We start from the raw sequence: 20,744 nt of genomic DNA on the forward strand, positions 1-20,744 counted from the left end.
ATGTACGTGTCTTTTAAAAAATATTTTACATTTTTTTAATTTTTATATTATCAACATGGAATTTTTAAACTTAAAAATATGACTCATACAAACATAAAATGGGCACATGTCAAATGTTTTGTATTGTTATTTTTTAATTTCTAATTTTTGTGGGTACATGGTAGGTATATATATTTATGGGGTATATGGGATATTTTGATTCAGAAGTGTCATAATCCCGTATGTATGTGTCTTAAGTGAAGGATGACAGTCAACACACTTCACCATTCAAAAAGGCCCAGACTCCTATTCACAGGAGAGTTCTGGGAGAAAAGAGGACCATACAACTCCCATTACCATACTAATCAATCTGTCAATCTAGTCCTTTCTTAATAAACATAAATCAACACCCAAGGATCAAAGTCAACACAGCAACAACAATGGAAGAGAAAAACAATGATGCTAAAATAAACACATGACTCTGAAGGGAGCAGAAAATTCAAGGAAAAGAAGAGAACTTGAAATTTAAGGTTTAATTTAGTTATTACCTTCAGAGCGCTGAGAGGCTACTGCAGTCAAGAAACAAGAACAGATGCTAGCTATAATGAAAGGGAAGTCAGGGCAAGGGGAGGGGCTTCAGTAAATTAGCAATATGACCATTAAATTTTTTTTCTTTTTGAGACAGGATCTATCATTCTGTCTTCCAGGCTGGAGTTAAGTGGCCCATTCATGGCTCACTGCAGCCTTGACCTCCCAGGCTCGAGTGATTCTTCCACCTCAGCCTCCCGAGTAGCTGAAACAACAGGCATGGGACAGCAGGTATGTGCCACCACAACCGGCTAATTAAAAAAATTTTTTTTTTTGTAGAGACATGGTCTCGCTATGCTGCCCAGGCTGGTCTCAAACTCCTGAGTTCAAGCCATCCTCTTGCCTTGACCTCCCAAAGTGCTGGGATTACAGGTGTCAGCCATCATGCCTGGCCAAATTTTTAAAGAATGAAGGCATAAACGTTAAAACAGCCATGGCCAAAATAAGCTTGGAAAATATAAGAACATTTAAGAGACACAGAGGTTCAATCCAAACAGTGCAACAATCATCTAACAGGAGTTTCAGAAGGAGATAATTGAGAAAATAAAGTAAACAAACAAATACTTGTTTTAAATGCTAGAAGAAAATATGTAGAACCTAAAAAATGAACTAGTTCTCAGATTGTAAGGGCCGCTTAGTACTGACCAGGATGAATTTTTTAAAAAGATAAAGTTGGTGAAATTTCAAGTTTCCAGCAATAAAAATAAAATTCAAAAGCTTCCCCATCTGTTATGTAAAGGAACAGGATTGATGCAGACATTGTACTTCCCCATAGCAATGGTATATAAGAAAAGATAATGGACCCATATCTTACAAACTCTGAAGTCAAGTGATTTTGAGCATGGGATTCTATGTGCAAAAAAAATTAAGAGAAGAACCAGCATAATCTACATATCTATTTTCTAAATGACTGAATTTATATTGTATAAAATACTTATAAAGATATAAGTATTTATCTTATCTATCTTACTTATACTTATATCCTTACTAGATAAGTATATTGGGTCAAATTTATACATCTAAGATTAATGCAAAATCTCCTTATGAAACTGATTATAAGACTTCACTAAGAAAGTGAAATGGAAAATCTTAGGTAATTATTCAATTAATGTAGGTAAATGATGCCAAAGAAAGAATAAGAAGGGATAGGGAGGGAGACGAAGGGATAGGGAGGGAGACACACAATTGGTGGGGGCGGGTTGAGGGGAGAGAGAGAGAGGAGAGAGAGAGAGAGAGAGAAGAGAAGGACCCCAGAGACACAGGACAGGAGGAGGAACAGAGGAATTGGTGTTTATGTTGTCAAATTCAAATAGAAAACTGAAAAAGCTCAGGTACATTCTCTAGAAGCTTCCAAATTTCTTGCAAAAACAGATGCTGAATTTTTTAGGAAACAACATCTGTGAAGATGTTTCTTAGGCCTTATATATTGTAAATATTTTTTCAGAAGTGAGGTTTACATAGCTTTTTACATCTCTGACAACGAACAATCTGAATTTTCTAAGCAGCTTATACAATGCCAAACTTACACTGATGTCATTTCACTGACTGCGGTATTTTCCAAGACAGCACAAGCCCTTTTGACTCCCTAGAATACATGGTCTTCTTTTCTCCTGTGCCCACCCACTTCCTTAGTCCTCATTCTCAATTCTCTCTAGAACTGAGACTTCAGCAGCAGGACTGGGAGGAAAGAGAGGAAGGTAGATGGAAGGAAGAACCCTGGGCCATTCCTCACTCCTCACCACAAATGCACCCTGTTAGGCCCTCTTTTGGTCTTTCCAGGAGTTAGACACCAGTTTATTCCATTTGCCTGTCTCAGTGAAGCAAAAGAAATTTCATTTTGAGGAACTGAGCACTTTATCTTTCCCTTCGTGGTCTAAATGAAAGAAGAAGAAGGTGCACAAAAAATACCCTTTACCTTGCTGTTTTTACATTACTAGAAGTCCAAAGTCTTAGGAAATCTGAAGAGAATAGTTATGCATTCTCTAGTAATGCACTGAGTAAATGGAGGATTTGGGAAAAGCCTAGAAATGCAGTTTCCTAGAGAAAAGCAAAATTCAAAGTCTGAAGCATCTGGAAATAGAAGTGAGAAAGGCAGCATGGATGCAAAGATTTTAGGACCCTCTCAAGATGATCCTGGACACAACTGAAAAATAACCCAGGGAATTTTTTGTTTTCGGAAGAATTCCCAGGCTCAGACCCTCCTTTTATTTACAGTAATAGCAAATCACCCACTTGCAGTTTTTCTAGTCTCCCACCAGCTGGAATCTACTAGGTACTGTGTATCTTTGGGATCCACTTTGGGGGATACAAGAAAGGAAGAAAGAAGCCACCAGAACAGAAGGGTATCCCAGTGCTCCAGCTAGAACCCAGCAGAACATCTGAGCTTGCCATACCTGAATGCTTAAAAGTGGAAAGAAGGAGAGTTGCTCTTCATTTATTTTGAAAGAAAATTCATTTGAAAGATGAATTTCGAATGAACATGAATGATCATGACAAGTCAAATGCACATCGTAAGTCAAATGAACATGAATGATCATCATAAGTCAAAGGTATTAATCCATTAGACCTTCAGCCTAGGAAACAAAGTTTTCCTTTTTCTAATATACCACCCTGAAACAAATTTGTCAATAAATCTCGAACATTTAGTACAAATAGTACAATTCATATTTGCTTTCCTCTTTCCTTTCTTCAAACACCAAATAAAATGCAAGTGAAGGGGGAGGCTGACTTAGAAACTTACACTAACTCTTAATCTAAAAAAATTATGGCCGGGCGCGGTGGCTCACGCCTGTAATCCCAGCACTTTGGGAGGCCGAGGCAGGTGGATCACGAGGTCAGGAGATCGAGACCATCCTGCCTAACAGGGTGAAACCCTGTCTCTACTACAAATAGAAAAACAAAATTAGCCGGGCATGGTGGTGGGCGCCTATAGTCCCAGTTACTCAGGAGGCTGAGGCGGGAGAATGGCATGAGCCTGGGAGGCAGAACTTGCAGTGAGCCGAGATCGCGCCACTGCACTCCAGCCTGGGTGACAGAGCGAGACGCCGTCTCAAAAAAAAAAAAAAAAAAAAATTATGTTGGTTAATGTGAATCTAACTAAAACAAAGCATTTGAGTACTGCTTCTCAAGTAGAAAGTCCCTGAAGACTTTCAAAAAGATTGTTAAGAAGTATAATAGCCTTTTCAAAACCCACAAGACACATTACTTGTCCTTCATTTATTTGGTTGTTGTTGTGGAGTCTATCCCAATTTCCCATAAATCATCCCTTGGTACTGCTGCAGTGTCACAGCATAAAGGACTCTAAGTGCCACTAGACATAAGGACCACAGTTGCTGATCATAAACCATGATGCTGCTAGGTGATGTCTGAATAAGAACATCTGATACGGATGGTCAGATGAAAAATACCAAAATGTCAGGCCCAAGGAATTTAAATCAGCAAGGCAACCTTTTACTACAGTAGGCATCTTGGTCAAGACACCTGTAGCTAATGTTCTTGCCTCACCTTGTGGAAGTCACCTTTACTCAGTTACAGCTGTAGACAATTCCACCACCCAGAAAGACACAGGTTTACACTAGGTTGAAAGTCCAAATAGCTCAGAACTCAAAATGCACTTACCATAAGTTATATCATTATATATGGCAGAAGATTCTAGAACTATGTTATTCAATACATAAGCTACAAGCTACATGTGACTGTTCATATTTAAATCAGTTAAGATTGAGAAAAATTAAAAATTCAATTTCTCACACTAGCCACATTTAAAGTGTTGGTAGTCATGTGTATCTGGAGCTACCATACTGGACAGAAGTAGACCATTTCCATCACTATAGAAAGTTCTAAAGGACAGTGCTATTCTAGGACACTGTTAGCACAAATGCAAAGGTTAACTGGGCCTATATGAGCTGCCTTGGCAACTACCCAATGTGATTACTTTATCTAAAAGAAGATATGACTTACAGACAACCTTAAGTAATTCAAATTGGAGACTGTCTTCAACCATGATTTCTACTCAATACCCCTGAAGTTTTAATGTATGCCATTATTGATACTATAATTAATCAGACAAGAAACCTAAATCAGAGTGATTCACTAGCTTGCCCAGCTAACTTATCTCTAATTGCAGCTGACCATCAAATTTCCTTTTTTCTATATATTAGTTATCCCAAATGTTTCAAGAATCCCATCTGCATAGAACCTAATCTAGGATCTTGCACAGATAATGCATCTGTCGCATCTGTGATGCAATTATTGTAATGTAACATTGCAATTGTGCAATGAATAAATGAACAAGTAAGCTATAAGACAGAACTAGCAGTAAAACAAATGCAGACATAGGAAAACATGAGTAATAGCCGTAGATGTAAAATTGTGGACATGAAATTGCTAAGGGTAAGCTAGAACTTCAACCAGCCATTTATCATAAAACATGGGATGTTTCCCTTATGGTTTTCTGAATCATTCTCTTGCCCACTTAATTAATGCTGGTATCTTCCATTTTTTGACCATTTTAATTTATCTGAACATAAAGGCTACCCTACCCAATCTCTCATCCCCACCCCCCACTCAACCAAACCACCTGGTCTTGCTTACTTCCCTAGGACTCCTTTGCCTAACCACAGAGTTTCCATTCAGTGCTTAAATTTAAGTAAAGGGTCCCTGGATCCTACCCACAAAGACTTGTTCCACTGCCAAAGAAGTCACTCTCTGATTTCAACAAAGGGAATAAGTTTAGTATTGAGGGAGATTGCAGTACAGGAGATAAGAAATGATCACTTAAGTTCAAACTTGTACAAACTTGCACTGTGCTGTCTGCTTTAGTTTTCTCAAAAAGTTAGAATGGAACCACCCAACCAGACATTTCTGATATTTTTTCCACCCCAGCCCCACCCTACTCCATCCCCAGTCAAACTAAGCACCTTTTGAGCCATGTTTGAGCCATTACTTACAGGAGATTCACTGACTCCAAAAATGTCTCTGACATCCCTGATAGATTGCTTATTCTTTTTCCTCATGGTTTGGGTATAGGTATTGTATCTCTTTTCCACGGCAGCTGCTTGGGTTCGAGTCAATGTAGAGAGCAAGGCTTTGCCATCTTCCTCTTCATCACCTGAGATCAGAGTTGATAAACCCACATCTTGCAGCCATTCTGCTTCAAGTTCTCCTTCTGTAAAAGAACATTACCAAGAAAGGGTTAGAATATTTTCTGTATGATTGGATGCCATGTGAGTATCAGACAAGAAGTATTGGTAAATGATATTTGTATTTTTTTCTACAGTAATTATGGGAAAGAACTACAAGAATGAATGAAAGTCTGCACTGTATTTTTAAAATAAGTCAAATTTTAAAGTATTTTCTAATAGAGTAAGGTAATTGGCAGACTTGGTAAGGTAAATTTTCCTGCTAGAGAGTTAAACATGAGCCATATCTGGCCTACTAATTTCAAAAAGTGATAAAACATGAATATTTAAAGTAAAACTAGAATAGAAAAAAACAATTATTTAATGGAATACAAATTGGTTTTTCAATCAGTCACATGGAGGTTCAAATGCCAGGGCCACCATTCACCAGCTGCCTGATTCCTAAGTCTTACGATATCTCGAGGCCTCAGTGTCCTCTCATCAAAATGAGTATAGTGAACCTCTATAGTTTTATGTTGTCTTGGCATCCCTTTTGAACATGGGCTTAACTTTCTCATACCAGAAGCAGGGCTTAGTCACTCTTGATGTGATTTCCAGGTATCCAACTCCTCCCAATTCCTCCATATAGCAGATCCAGGTGTCTGCCTTATACAATCACCTCTTGGTGATGACTTCCTATGAGACAGCTGGATACAACCTGCTTGACTCATCCCACCAACCCACATCCCCTACATGAACTGCGCAGATAAGGTGCAGTGACCCCCTCTCAGTCACAGAGCGACTCCCTGCTTGTTCTAAACCCGCCAATTAGGACTCCCGGTGGGAAACCTGCTTGGGTAATGCTTGCATCCTAATTGAGGCTCTGGTCCCCAGGTCCCTCACTCACTCTTACTCTTTCCTGTTCCCTGCCTGCTTGTTGATTGCAAGTGTTCCGGATGGCTGCCCCTTCCCATTGGCCCTGATAGATGAGTTGCCGTCTTCTCCCTGGGATCTGTTCTTTCTCTTATTTCATGTGTTTTGCTGAGTTGCCTCCTCTATGTCTCACCTGGCCAACACACCTGAACCTAGCTTATTTCCAGCCAGGGCTCTCTTATAGCATCTGCCAGTACAAACGAGTTTCCTGTGAGAGGGACACCTGGTCATGGGTTGAACATGAAGGTATTAGGCCACCCACCAGGATAAAGAGGTATCCTGTGAAAGGCAAACATCAGTGACCAAATCCCCTGTAGCTCCATCAGAGCAGGGTTAGTTTATAGCCGCTCACCTGAGAGAGACCTCAAGACCAAATTAGAGAAAAATACAACAGTGAGAGTAATAATAACGAAAGGATTAGGTGCCTATGAGGATTTTTTTTTTAAATCAATGTATTTATGACAGGTAGCAAAGAATCTGGAACAAAGTCGGTATTCAACTGATATTCATTCTCCCACCTTTCTCCTTATCCTGAATGTTAATCTCTTTTTTCAGAAGAAAATTCAAAAACCTAAAATTCCTCAATATATAGAAATATAAAGAAATCAGAATAACAGTGTCCTGTAACAGAAAATCTACTACACATATGTTTCTGGGAACTATGCTAAGGAGGCATTACCCAAGTGAGGGTTGTTTAAAGAGCAGATTAGACTAATTTGTAAACAGCATGCCAAAGCATTAGTCTAGGAGTACTGGATTCTGCTTACATTATTGCATCACTGGTGTATAAACAAAGCCTTTGATGTGTATTACAGGCCCAGTTTCTTAGCTAGGCAAATATTTAATTTGCTATCTTAATTGTTCATTTGCTTTGTAAGCTGTCCCTTTAACAAAAAAATGAAAAGTGAACTGATGATTGGCAGCTGTAATCTAAATAGTAAGCCCTTTAAGTTAAGAGTTATGACATGGAGCTCTTCCTTAAGCTATGGATAAGCTTTTAATTTCTGAAGACAAAATTTACCATTTAATATTTAATATGTTAATATTACAATTTTAAAAAGTTGTTTTTCCCCCTCCCCTCCTTACCTATGTAAGGAGTAATGAAACAGTGGGAGGAAAGAGTACTTGGTAGGACTGGAGTTGACATAAATCAGAGGTGAGGATGGTCTAAGTCCTTAAACTGCAGCCTAAGTAGGATGTATGTCTTCTATAGGTAAGAAATGTCCAGGGCAGATACCAGTGTTACTCCTGTTGGCTGCTCACTCTAGTTGCCAAATGTATAACTTCAACACAGAGAACTCCTTTGAATTTCAGTTCCATATATCTGACTGCCTATTCAATATCCATTGTCTCTGTCATTCATATGTCATATTCACTGTGTTCAAACCTGAACTCGTATTTCTCACTCCCAATTCTAGGCCTCTTTCAGGATTCCGTATTTCAACACATGAAACCCACCATCCGATGTAATTAGGCAAGAGAGTAACCCAGGAGGCATTCTTGACATTTCCCTCTCTTTCACACATCAACTCCAACACATCTACAAGGCCTTTTCATATTGCCTCCTTATCACTGCTCAAAAGGTCCACCTTCCTTTATCTCTTCTGCCATGACCCTGGTCAGAGCTGCATCCTCTCTTTTGTGGATTGCTGTGACAGACTCGCGACAGTTCCTCCTATGCCATTCTTGATCCCCTTCTAATCTATTATCCATATTATAACTAAATGAGCCCTTTCAAATGAAAATAAAAATAATTCTACAGTTTTTCCTTGCTCTTAAGACTAAGAAAACCCTTAACATAGCCAACAAGATGTGAAACTGCTTACTTTTCTGGACACGCTTATACCATACTCTCCTCCTCTCCTGTTCTCTGTCAATACTGGCCTACTTCGGATTCCTCAAAAACTCAACATTCTATTTTGTCACAAGGTCTTTGGACATGTCAGTCCTTCTACTTGACCTCATAATTACTGGCCGCCCATCTTTCAGATCTCAGTTTCTACATCTTTTTCTCAGGAAAGCCTCTTTTTCCCTGAACTCATCAAGATAAGGTTATGTCCTATTGCTATCAGTCCTAACACTGCTGTTTCTTCTTCCTTCCAGTAATTTTCTCCTCCAAATATATTTATATTATTTCATTAATTACTTTCTCTTCCACTAGATTATCAGCTCCTTGAGAGAAAAAAAAATTCTGCTTTTTTTAATCACTCTAACACCAACACCTTCCAGAGTGCTCTATTAGAGACGCTGTATTCCTTATCCTGCTCTAAAGGGAGTTCATTTTAGTTACCACAGTTAACTTGACTGGACTCATAACCTCCACTGCTTGCCCTGCTCTATGCAACATCTGTAATCTTGGTTAGTTAAAAACAGCTTTCAGCAGCTGTTTTTAAATCGGATGCTTAGAGTCTCCATATACATTCCCTAACTGACTCCAAGATAAAATGTGGGGCAATCTGCGCATCAAAATAAATGACAGTAAAAGATAAACCCACTAAATAAACCAGGAGTCCATTCTGATATAAAGAAACAACTTGGTGTAGAGTGGGATGTTTATATAGTTTGAAAGTACCTCCCAAGGAAACAGTAATTACAAAAATGAAATGACTAAGTTCACATTGGAGAAACCTTGCATGTATATATCACCTTAAGTAAGTGATTAAAGTGGACATCATCAGTGACAGAACAAATTAAAATTATGAGCCACCTGACAAGATGCCATGAGAAGAACACAATATCACAACTTGCCAAAGATGTATAACCTGAGTCTAAGTCATCGGGAAACATCAGACAAACCCAAATTGTCTGATGTAGAGGAACATCTATAAAATTACCTATAATTTTCAAGTGTCAAGGTCATAAAATTCAAAGAAAGGCTAAGAAACTGTTCCAGACTGTAAAGGGGAGAGAGAGAGAGAAGAGAAACATGTTTTTCAATTAAACATAACAAGCGATTCTAAACTGGAGGGTTTCTTTTTTGTCATAAAAGGGAATCTAGAAATGATAGCAGTCTGAGGACTGGATGATTGTAATATAATAAAAATAATGTATTAATTTTAATAGTATGCTGTGATTATACAGCGAATGGCTTTCTCTCTATATAAGTGTGTATGTATATATACATATAATACCTAAAGTACTTGGGAGAGATAGAGCATCAGGATGGCAAGTTACTCTCAAATGGTCCCTGAAACAGTCTTTAAAATTGTACTTGTGACTTCCCTATATATTTGGAATTATTTCAAAATTAAAAGAATGTAAGTACATATGACAACTTAAAGCAAAAATGACAACATTGCATTGATGTATGTACAACATATGCAGATGCTATACATAAAACAATAGTACAAACCACTGGGCATGAAGAAGAATGAAATTCTACTGCTGCGAGATTCTTATATTTGATATAGTGAAGCACAGTATTTATCTAAGTAGACTATGATAAGTTATGGATGAATATTAAAATGCCTGAACAGCAACAACACCAATTAAAGCAATATAACTAAAACGTAAGCATAGAAACTATGAAGAAATTGTGAAGAAAAACACAGACAGGTAGAGAGTAAATGGATGAAATAAGATATATCTTGCAAACAATAACCCTATAACCCTAAGAAAGCCAGAATGACTATATATTATCAGACGAAGCAGACTTCAAGACAGGGAATATTACTAAGAGTATTGAGGAAGGTCATTTATAAAGATAAAATGAGTCAATTCAACAAGGAGTAACAATCATAAATGTATATGCACCCAATAACATAAGCAACAAAAACTGACAGAACAAATGGAAAAAACAGACAAATTTTAACAACTTCTCTCAGTACTTGTTAAATCAATCAAAGATTAGTAAGAACATAATAAATGTGATTAAAGTTACCACCACCTTAATCTAATGAGCATTTACAGAACACCACACTAACCAACAAGTAAAACACATTCTTTTTAAGTGCACATGGAACCTTGACCAAGACAGACTATATTCTGAGCCATAAAATAAGTCTAAATTTCAAAACTGAAATGTATAAACTATGTTACATAACACAATTTACTTAGAAATCAATACCAACATGTCTAGAAAAACCCCCAAAATTTGTAAATTAAAAAATACACAAAGAAATTGAGAAAACATTTAAAACTGAATAATAATGAAGATAAACCAAAATTTGTGGGATAGAGTGATAGCAATGCTTATAAAGAACTGTACATATTCAAAAAGATGAAAGATTTAAAATTAATGGTCTAGGTTCCCATCTTAAGAACACAGGAAAAAAGCAAATTAAACACAAAAACATAAACAAAAGGAGATGTAGATTTTACTAATTTGTTTTCAAAGAACCAACATACTAGAAAAGCACATTATATAATTCAACACCCATTCACATTACTGCCAGAAAAACTAGTAAGAGAAAGACATCTGGTAAAGAGCATTTACAGAAAGTTTACAATTACCATCATGTTTAATGGTGAGTACTGAACCCGTTCCCTGTAAAACTGGGAACATGACAAGGATATGTAAGTGCTGTCACCACTTCTATTCAACTTGTACTAGAGGCTCTAGCCAGTACAATAAGGCAAGATAAAAAATAAAAGCACAAAATATCAGAAAGGAAAACCGTCTCTATTCATAGATGACCTGTTTGCTTATGTAGATAATCCTAAGAAATCTAGTGGACAACTACTAGAAAATCATTTTAGGAAGGTAATGGTATATAACATCAAGATACAAAAATGAACTGTATTTCTATATGCCAGCAACAAACAACTGAAAAGACAGAGACAAACCCAATTAAAAGATCCCATTAAGAATACGAATGGACAAGTCACAGGCAGTGAGAAAATATCTGCAATACATATATCTGACAAAGGACTTGTATCAAGAATATACAGTAATAAAAAGTTTTAATAAAAAGTAATAAAAAGTTTTTAAAAAGTCAAGAGTTTTCACAAAGCAAGATGCATGAAAAGACAATAAGCACAGGAAAAAAGTTCAACATTGTTAGTCATCAGCAAAATGTAATTACAACCATAATGAGATACACCACATATCCACTAGAATCACTCATATGATGGAGACTGAAAGCATCAAGTGTTGCAATGATGCAGAAATGGAACTGTCTGTCATACACTGCTGGAAAGGGTGTAAAATAGTACAACTACTTTGGAAAAATGCTGGCAGTTTCACAGTTTCTTATGTAGTTAAACATTCTATGAAAAATACATACATCCAAGAGAAATAAAAACATATCTATACAAAACGACTTTCACAAGATTGCTCATAACAGCATTACTCATCGTAAGCAAAATTGTAAACAACGCTCAAATTAAAAGTAGATGGATAAACAAATTGTGGCATATTCATAAAATGGAATATTACTGTTATGGGTTGAGTTATGTTCCCCAAAAATGTATGTTGAAGTCTTAAACCCTGGTATCTATGAATATAACCTTATTTGGAAACAAAGCTTTTGCAGACACAATTCAGATGTAAACTGAGATGAGGTTGGAATACTATGCAGCCATAAAAGGATGAGTTCATGTCCTTTGCAGGGACATGGATGAAGTTGGAAACCATTTTTCTCAGCAAACTAACACAAGAACAGAAAACCAAATGTCACATGTTCTCACTCGTAAGTGGGAGATGAACAATGAGAACACATGGACACAGGGAGGGGAACATCACACACCAAGGCCTGTCGGGGGCTGGGGGGTTAAGGAAGGGATAGTCTTAGGAGAAATGTAGGTGAAGGGTTGATGGGTGCAGCAAAACACCATGGCACGTGTATACCTATGTAACAAAACTGCATGTTCTGCACATGTACCCCAGAACTTAAAGTATAATAATAATAATAAAAAGAATAGCATTCATATTATAACATTGTAAACAAAAAAAGAAGAAAGAGTGAATAAAATCTAGAATTTGTTAGCACAGTAGGGTGACTATAGTTAACAATAATCTATGGCATATTTTATAATAACTAATAAAGTGGAATTGGAATGTTCCTAACACAAATAAATGATAAATGAGGTGAAAAAAATTGAGATGAGGTCATACTGCAGTAGGGTGGGCCCTTAATCCAACATAACTGGTATCTTTATAAGAAGAAGAGAAGAAACACAGACAAAAATAGGGAGAATGCTATGGACTATGGAGACAGAAAATGGCACAATGTGGTGTCAACAGCCAAGGAACACCAAGGATTGCCAGCAACATCAGAAGCTAAGAGATAGACATGGAACGCATTCTCCCCTAGAAGTTTCCAAGAGAGCATGGCCCAGCTTGACACCTTAATGCTGGGCTGCTAGTCTTGCTGTTTTAAGCTACTAGTTTCGTGGTACTTTGTTACATAAGCCACTAGTTTTGTGGTACTTTGTTACAGCAGCCCTAGTAAACTGAAACGAACTACTTAATAGTAAAAAGAAATAAACTATTGATAGCCTACTAGAATCTCAGAAACATGTTCAGTGAAAGAAGCCGAACCCCAAAATAATTAATGATGCAAAAACATGGGAGTCACGGTCGTCTCTGGCCAGGGTTGGCAAGTCATTGGGAGGCATGAGACTGGGAAAAAGAACGAGGAAATCTTCTGGGTTGACTGAAATGTTATCTATCTTGATCAGTGTGAGATTATAAGAGTGCATGCATTTGTCAAAGCTCATTGAATTGTATGTTTAAGATCTGTGCAAATGCTTCAAGGAAAAAAATCTACAAATAAATAACAAACTGTAATTAGTAGGTCTGCTTTTGTAGCAGTTAGGTTAGCAAACCTGAAAATATTTCCTGTGTATTCTAGGTTTGAGCAAATGAGTAATATAAAGTACAGAGTGGGAGCCAGGTTTATCATTATTGGAGAAGAGAGTTACAAATACAGAAAAAGGGAAGAAAGCAACAAGCCCTGTGGAGCTGGATTGAAATTGGAGGTTATTGTGAACTTGTGGTGTTTAATATGAATAGCTAGCTAGGTGGATAGATAGTAAGAAAAGGGATTTTCCTTTATGTGTCTTCCTGTCTTTCTGGATCTGAAAAGGTAAAACCTAAGCAAGTAAGTATAATAGGAGTAAGAATACATTTCACTGATGGAAGATGGTTCCCTTGAATGGATTCTCGTTACATGTGTGGTGGGGCTTTTTATTTCAAATAATGTCAGATGTGATTTTGGGGGAGGAGCCAAGATGGCCGAATAGGAACAGCTCTGGTCTACAGCTCCCAGCGTGAGCCACGCAGAAGATGGGTGATTTCTGCATTTCCATCTGAGGTACCAGGTTCATCTCACTAGGGAGTGCCAGACAGTGGGCACAGGACAGTAGGTACAGCACACCATGCACCAGCTGAAGCAGAGTGAGGCATTGCCTCACTCGGGAAGCGCAAGGGGTCAGGGAGTTCCCTTTCCTGGTCAAGGAAAGGGGTGACAAACGGCACCTGGAAAATCGGGCCACTCCCACCCGAATACTGTGCTTTTCCGACGGGCTTAGGAAACGGCGCACCAGGAGATTATAGCCTGCACCTGGCTCGGAGGGTCCTATGCCCACGGAGTCTCGCTGATTGGCAGCACAGCAGTCTGAGATCAAACTGCAAGTCGGCAGCGAGGCTGGGGGAGGGGCGCCCGCCATTGCCCAGGTTCGCTTAGGTAAACAAAGCAGCCGGGAAGCTCGAACTGGGTGGAGCCCACCACAGCTCAAGGAGGCCTGCCTGCCTCTGTAGGCTCCACCTCTGGGGGCAGGGCACAGACAAACAAAAAGATAGCAGTAACCTCTGCAGACTTAAATGTCCCTGTCTGACAGCTTTAAGGAGAGCAGTGGTTCTCCCAGCACGCAGCTGGAGATCTGAGAACGGGCAGACTGCCTCCTCAAGTGGGTCCCTGACCCCTGACCCCCGAGCAGCCTAACTGGGAGGCACCCCCCAGTAGGGGCAGACTGACACCTCACACGGCTGGGTACTCCTCTGAGACAAAACGTCCAGAGGAACGATCAGACAGCAGCATTCGCGGATCATGAAATTCCGTGGTTCTGCAGACACCGCTGCTGATACCCAGGCAAACAGGGTCTGGAGTGGACCTCTAGCAAACTCCAACAGACCTGCAGCTGAGGGTCCTGTCTGTTAGAAGGAAAACTAACAAACAGAAAGGACATCCACACCAAAAACCCATCTGTACATTACCATTGTCAAAGACCAAAAGTAGATAAAACCACAAAGATGGGGAAAAAACAGAGCAGAAAAACTGGAAACTCTAAAAACCAGAGCGCCTCTCCTCCTCCAAAGGAACGCAGTTCCTCACCAGCAACGGATCAAAGCTGGACGGAGAACGACTTTGACGAGCTGAGAGAAGAAGGCTTCAGATGATCAAACTACTCCGAGCTACAGGAGGAAATTCAAACCGAAGGCAAAGAAGTTGAAAACTTTGAAAAAACTTTAGACGAATGTATAACTAGAATAACCAATAACAGAGAAGTGCTTAAAGGAGCTGATGGAGCTGAAAGCCAAGGCTTGAGAACTAGGTGAAGAATGCAGAAGCCTCAGGAGCCGATGCGATCAATTGGAGGAAAGGGTATCAGTGATGGAAGATGAAATGAATGAAATGAAGCGAGAAGGGAAGTTTACAGAAAAAAGAATAAAAAGAAACGAACAAAGCCTCCAAGAAATATGGGACTATGTGAAAAGACCAAATCTGCACCTGATTGGTGTACCTGAAAGTGACGGGGAGAATGGAACCAAGTTGGAAAACACTCTGCAGGATATTATCCAGGAGAACTTCCCCAATCTAGCAAGGCAGGCCAACATTCAGATTCAGGAAATATGGAGAACGCCACAAAGATACTCCTTGAGAAGAGCAACTCCAAGACACATAATTGTCAGATTCACCAAAGTTGAAATGAAGGAAAAAATGTTAAGGGCAGCCAGAGAGAAGGGTCAGGTTGCCCACAAAGGGAAGCCCATCAGACTAACAGCGGATCTCTCAGCAGAAACTCTACAAGCCAGAAGAGAGTGGGGGCCAATATTCAACATTCTTAAAGAAAAGAATTTTCAACCCAGAATTTCATATCCAGCCAAACTAAGCTTCATAAGTGAAGGAGAAATAAAATACTTTACAGACAAGCAAATGCTGAGAGATTTTGTCACCACCAGGCCTGCCCTAAAAGAGCTCCTGAAGGAAGCACTAAACATGGAAAGGAACAACCGGTACCAGCCACTGCAAAATCATGCCAAATTGTAAAGACCATCGAGACTAGGAAGAAACTGCATCAACTAACGAGCAAAATAACCAGCTAACATCATAATGACAGGACCAAATTCACACATAACAATATTAACTTTAAATGCAAATGGACTAAATGCTCCAATTAAAAGACACAGACTGGCAAATTGGATAAAGAGTCAAGACCCATCGGTGTGCTATATTCAGGAAACCCATCTCACGTGCAGAGACACACATAGGCTCAAAATAAAAGGATGGAGGAAGATCTACCAAGCAAATGGAAAACAAAAAAAGGCAGGGGTTGCAATCCTAGTCTCTGATAAAACAGACTTTAAACCAACAAAGATCAAAAGAGACAAAGAAGGCCATTACATAATGGTAAAGGGATCAATTCAACAAGAAGAGCTAACTATCCTAAATATATATGCACCCAATACAGGAGCACCCAGATTCATAAAGCAAGTCCTGAGTGACCTACAAAGAGACTTAGACTCCCACACAATAATAATGGGAGACTTTAACACCCCACTGTCAACATTAGACAGATCAACGAGACAGAAAGTCAACAAGGATACCCAGGAATTGAACTCAGCTCTGCACCAAGCGGACCTAATAGACATCTACAGAACTCTCCACCCCAAATCAACAGAATATACATTTTTTTCAGCATCACACCATACCTATTCCAAAACTGACCACATAGTTGGAAGTAAAGCTCTCCTCAGCAAATGTAAAAGAACAGAAATTATAACAAACTGTCTCTTAGACCACAGTGCAATCAAACTAGAACTCAGGATTAAGAAACTCACTCAAAACCGCTCAACTGAATAACCTGCTCCTGAATGACTACTGGGTACATAATAAAATGAAGGCAGAAATAAAGATGTTCTTTGAAACCAACGAGAACCAAGACACAACATACCAGAATCTCTGGGACACATTCAAAGCAGTGTGTAGAGGGAAATTTATAGCACTGAATGCCCACAAGAGAAAGCAGGAAAGATCCAAAATTGACACCCTAACATCACAATTAAAAGAACTAGAGAAGCAAGAGCAAACACATTCAAAAGCTAGGAGACGGCAAGAAATAAATCAGAGCATAATTGAAGGAAATAGAGACAAAAAAACCCTTCAAAAATTAATGAATCCAGGAGCTGGTTTTTTGAAAGGATCAACAAAATTGATAGACCGCTAGCAAGACTAATAAAGAAAAAAAGAGAAAAGAATCAAATAGACGCAATAAAAAATGGTGAAGGGGATATCACCACCAATCCCACAGAAATACAAACTACCATCAGAGAATACTACAAACACTTCTATGCAAATAAACTAGAAAATCTAGAAGAAATGGATAAATTCCTCGACACATACACTGTCTCAAGACTAAACCAGGAAGAAGTTGAATCTGTGAATAGACCAAACACAGGATCTGAAATTGTGGCAATAATCAATAGCTTACCAACCAAAAAGAGTCCAGGACCAGATGGATTCACAGCCGAATTCTACCAGAGGTACAAGGAGGAACTGGTACCATTCCTTCTGAAACTATTCCAATCAACAGAAAAAGAGGGAATCCTCTCTAACTCATTTTATGAGGCCAGCATCATCCTGATACCAAAGCCGGGCAGAGACACACAAAAAAAGAGAATTTTAGACCAATATCCTCGATGAACATTGATGCAAAAATCCTCAGTAAAATACTGGCAAACCAAATCCAGCAGCACATCAAAAAGCTTATCCACTATGATCAAGTGGGCTTCATCCCTGGGATGCAAGGCTGGTTCAATATACACAAATCAATAAATGTAATCCAGCATATAAACAGAACCAAAGACAAAAACCACATGATTATCTCAATAGATGCAGAAAAGGCCTTTGACAAAATTCAACAACGCTTCATGCTAAAAACTCTCAATAAATTAGGTACTGATGGGACGTATCTCAAAATAATAAGAGCTATCTATGACAAACCCACAGCCAATATCATACTGAATGAGCAAACACTGGAAGCATTCCCTTTGAAAACGGCACAAGACAGGGATGCCCTCTCTCACCACTCCTATTCAACATAGTGTTGGAAGTTCTGGCCAGGGCAATTAGGCAGGAGAAGGAAATAAAGGGTATTCAATTAGGAAAAGAGGAAGTCAAATTGTCCCTGTTTGCAGATAACATGATTGTATATCTAGAAAACCCCATTGTCTCAGCCCAAAATCTCCTTAAGCTGATAAGCAACTTCAGCAAAGTCTCAGGATACAAAATCAATGTACAAAAATCACAAGCATTCTTATACACCAATAACAGACAAACAGTGCCAAATCATGAGTGAACTCCCATTCACAATCGCTTCAAAGAGAATAAACTACTTAGGAATCCAACTTACAAGGGATGTGAAGGACCTCTTCAAGGAGAATTACAAACCACTGCTCAAGGAAATAAAAGAAGATACGAACAAATGGAAGAACATTCCATGCTCATGGATAGGAAGAATCAATATCGTGAAAATGGCCATACTACCCAAGGTAACTTATAGATTCAATGCCATCCCCATCAAGCTACCAATGACTTTCTTCACAGAATTGGAAAAAACTACTTTAAAGTTCATATGGAACCAAAAAAGAGCCCGCATTGCCAAGTCAATCCTAAGCCAAAAGAACAAAGCTGGAGGCATCACGCTACCTGACTTCAAATCATACTACAAGGCTACAGTAACCAAAACAGCATGGTACTGGTACCAAAACAGAGACATAGATCAATGGAACAGAACAGAGCCCTCAGAAATAACGCCACATATCTACAACTATCTGATCTTTGACAAACCTGAGAAAAACAAGCAATGGGGAAAGGATTCCCTATTTAATAAATGGTGCTGGGAAAACTGGCTAGCCATATGTAGAAAGCTGAAACTAGATCCCTTCCTTACACCTTATACAAAAATTAATTCAAGATGGATTAAAGACTTAAACGTTAGACCTAAAACCATAAAAACTCTAGAAGAAAACCTAGGTATTACCATTCAGGACATAGGCATGGGCAAGGACTTCATGTCTAAAACACCAAAAGCAATGGCAACAAAAGCCAAAATTGACAAATGGGATCTAATTAAACTCAAGAGCTTCTGCACAGCAAAAGAAACTACCATCAGAGTGAACAGGCAACCTACAAAATGGGAGAAAATTTTCCCAACCTACTCATCTGACAAAGGGCTAATATCCAGAATCTATAATGAACTCCAACAAATTTACAAGAAAAAAACAAACAACCCCATCAAAAAGTGGGCAAAGGATATGAATAGACACTTCTCAAAAGAAGACATTTATGTAGCCAAAAAACACATGAAAAAATGCTCACCATCACTGGCCATCAGAGAAATGCAAATCAAAACCACAATGAGATACCATCTCACACCAGTTAGAATGGCAATCATTAAAAAGTCAGGAAACAACAGGTGCTGGAGAGGATGTGGAGAAATAGGAACACTTTTACACTGTTGGTGGGACTGTAAACTAGTTCAACCCTCGTGGAAGTCAGTGTGGCGATTCCTCAGGGATCTAGAACTAGAAATACCATTTGACCCAGCCATCCCATTACTGGGTATATACCCAAAGGACTATAAATCATGCTGCTATAAAGACACATGCACACGTATGTTTATTGCGGTATTATTCACAATAGCAAAGACTTGGAACCAACCCAAATATCTAACAATGATAGACTGGATTAAGAAAATGTGGCACATATACACCATGGAATACTATGCAGCCATAAAAAATGATGAGTTCATGTCCTTTGTAGGGACATGGATGAAATTGGAAATCATCATTCTCAGTAAACTATCGCAAGAACAAAAAACTAAACACTGCATATTCTCACTCATAGGTGGGAATTGAACAGTGAGAACACATGGACACAGGAAGGGGAACATCACACTCTGGGGACTGTTGTGGGGTAGGGGGAGTGGGGAGGGATAGCATTAGGAGATATACCTAATGCTAAATGACGAGTTAATGGGTGCAGCACACCAGCATGGCACATGTATACGTATGTAACTAACCTGCACATTGTGCACATGTACCCTAAAACTTAAAGTATTAAAAAAAAAAAAAGATTAAAACAAAAAACAAAAAACAAATAACATCAGATGTATGTTAATGGTGGTACATCTTAATGATTTCTTAGTCCTGAGAAAGAGACTCAGAAATGGGAATGAAGAATGAAAATACTTTCTGAAGTTTCAGTTTATCCTGCCCGCTGTCTTGAAGTTAATCACTGGCTAATGGAAACACTCTTAGGTGTATACTTACTAAACTACCTTTAGTCTTTTTTGGATGTCTTACATATTTGCTTGTTGACAGACAGGGCCTGGAAGAGATGACTGACCTATGCTTTTAATCCACTGTGAGTAGTTTTGCTCTTTTTGAGAACTAAGAACAATTATACTGTTTATTGGTGCTTTTTCCCCACTCTTCCATCTTCTGTTTAGTTTCACAAGCAATGGGTAAAGGACTCCCTATTCAATAAATGGTGCTGGGATAACTGGCTAGCCATATGCAGAAGAATGAAACTAGACCCTTACCTTTCACCATATACAAAAATTAACTCAAGATGGATTAAAGATTTAAATGTAAGACCTCAAACTATAAAAATGCTAGAAGAAAATGTAGGAAATATCCTTCCTGACGTCAGTCTTGGCACCATTTTTGGCCAAGTCCCCAAAAGCAATTTCTATAAAAACAAAAATTGACAAGTGGGACCTGATTAAACTAAAGAGCTTCTACACAGCAAAAGAAACCATTAACAGAGTAAACAGACAACCTAGAGAATGGGAGAAAATATTCACAAACTATGCATCTTACAGAGGTCTAATATCCAGAATCTATAAGGAGTTTAAACAAATCAATAAGTGAAAAGCAAATAACTCCATTAAAAAATG

The 20,744-nt window shown here is 38.6% G+C and overlaps 1 protein-coding gene across 8 annotated transcripts in view; it reads right to left on the reverse strand.

Moving 5' to 3' along the window:
• Nucleotides 1–20,744, reverse strand: part of ARHGAP28 (Rho GTPase activating protein 28) — a 194,424-nt gene that overhangs the window by 70,605 nt on the left and 103,075 nt on the right. For 7 of the 8 annotated variants that reach the window (XM_054461014.2, XM_063653405.1, XM_063653409.1 and 4 more), the window contains one exon: nucleotides 5,517–5,734. In XM_054461014.2, coding sequence (XP_054316989.2) covers nucleotides 5,517–5,734 — 218 coding nt within the window. Of the gene's footprint in view, nucleotides 1–5,516; nucleotides 5,735–8,446; nucleotides 8,521–20,744 lie in introns of those variants that run through there. The other variant, XM_054461017.2, reaches the window with a different exon arrangement.

This window comes from Pongo pygmaeus, chromosome 17, assembly GCF_028885625.2.
Source record: "Pongo pygmaeus isolate AG05252 chromosome 17, NHGRI_mPonPyg2-v2.0_pri, whole genome shotgun sequence".
NCBI lineage: Eukaryota > Metazoa > Chordata > Mammalia > Primates > Hominidae > Pongo > Pongo pygmaeus.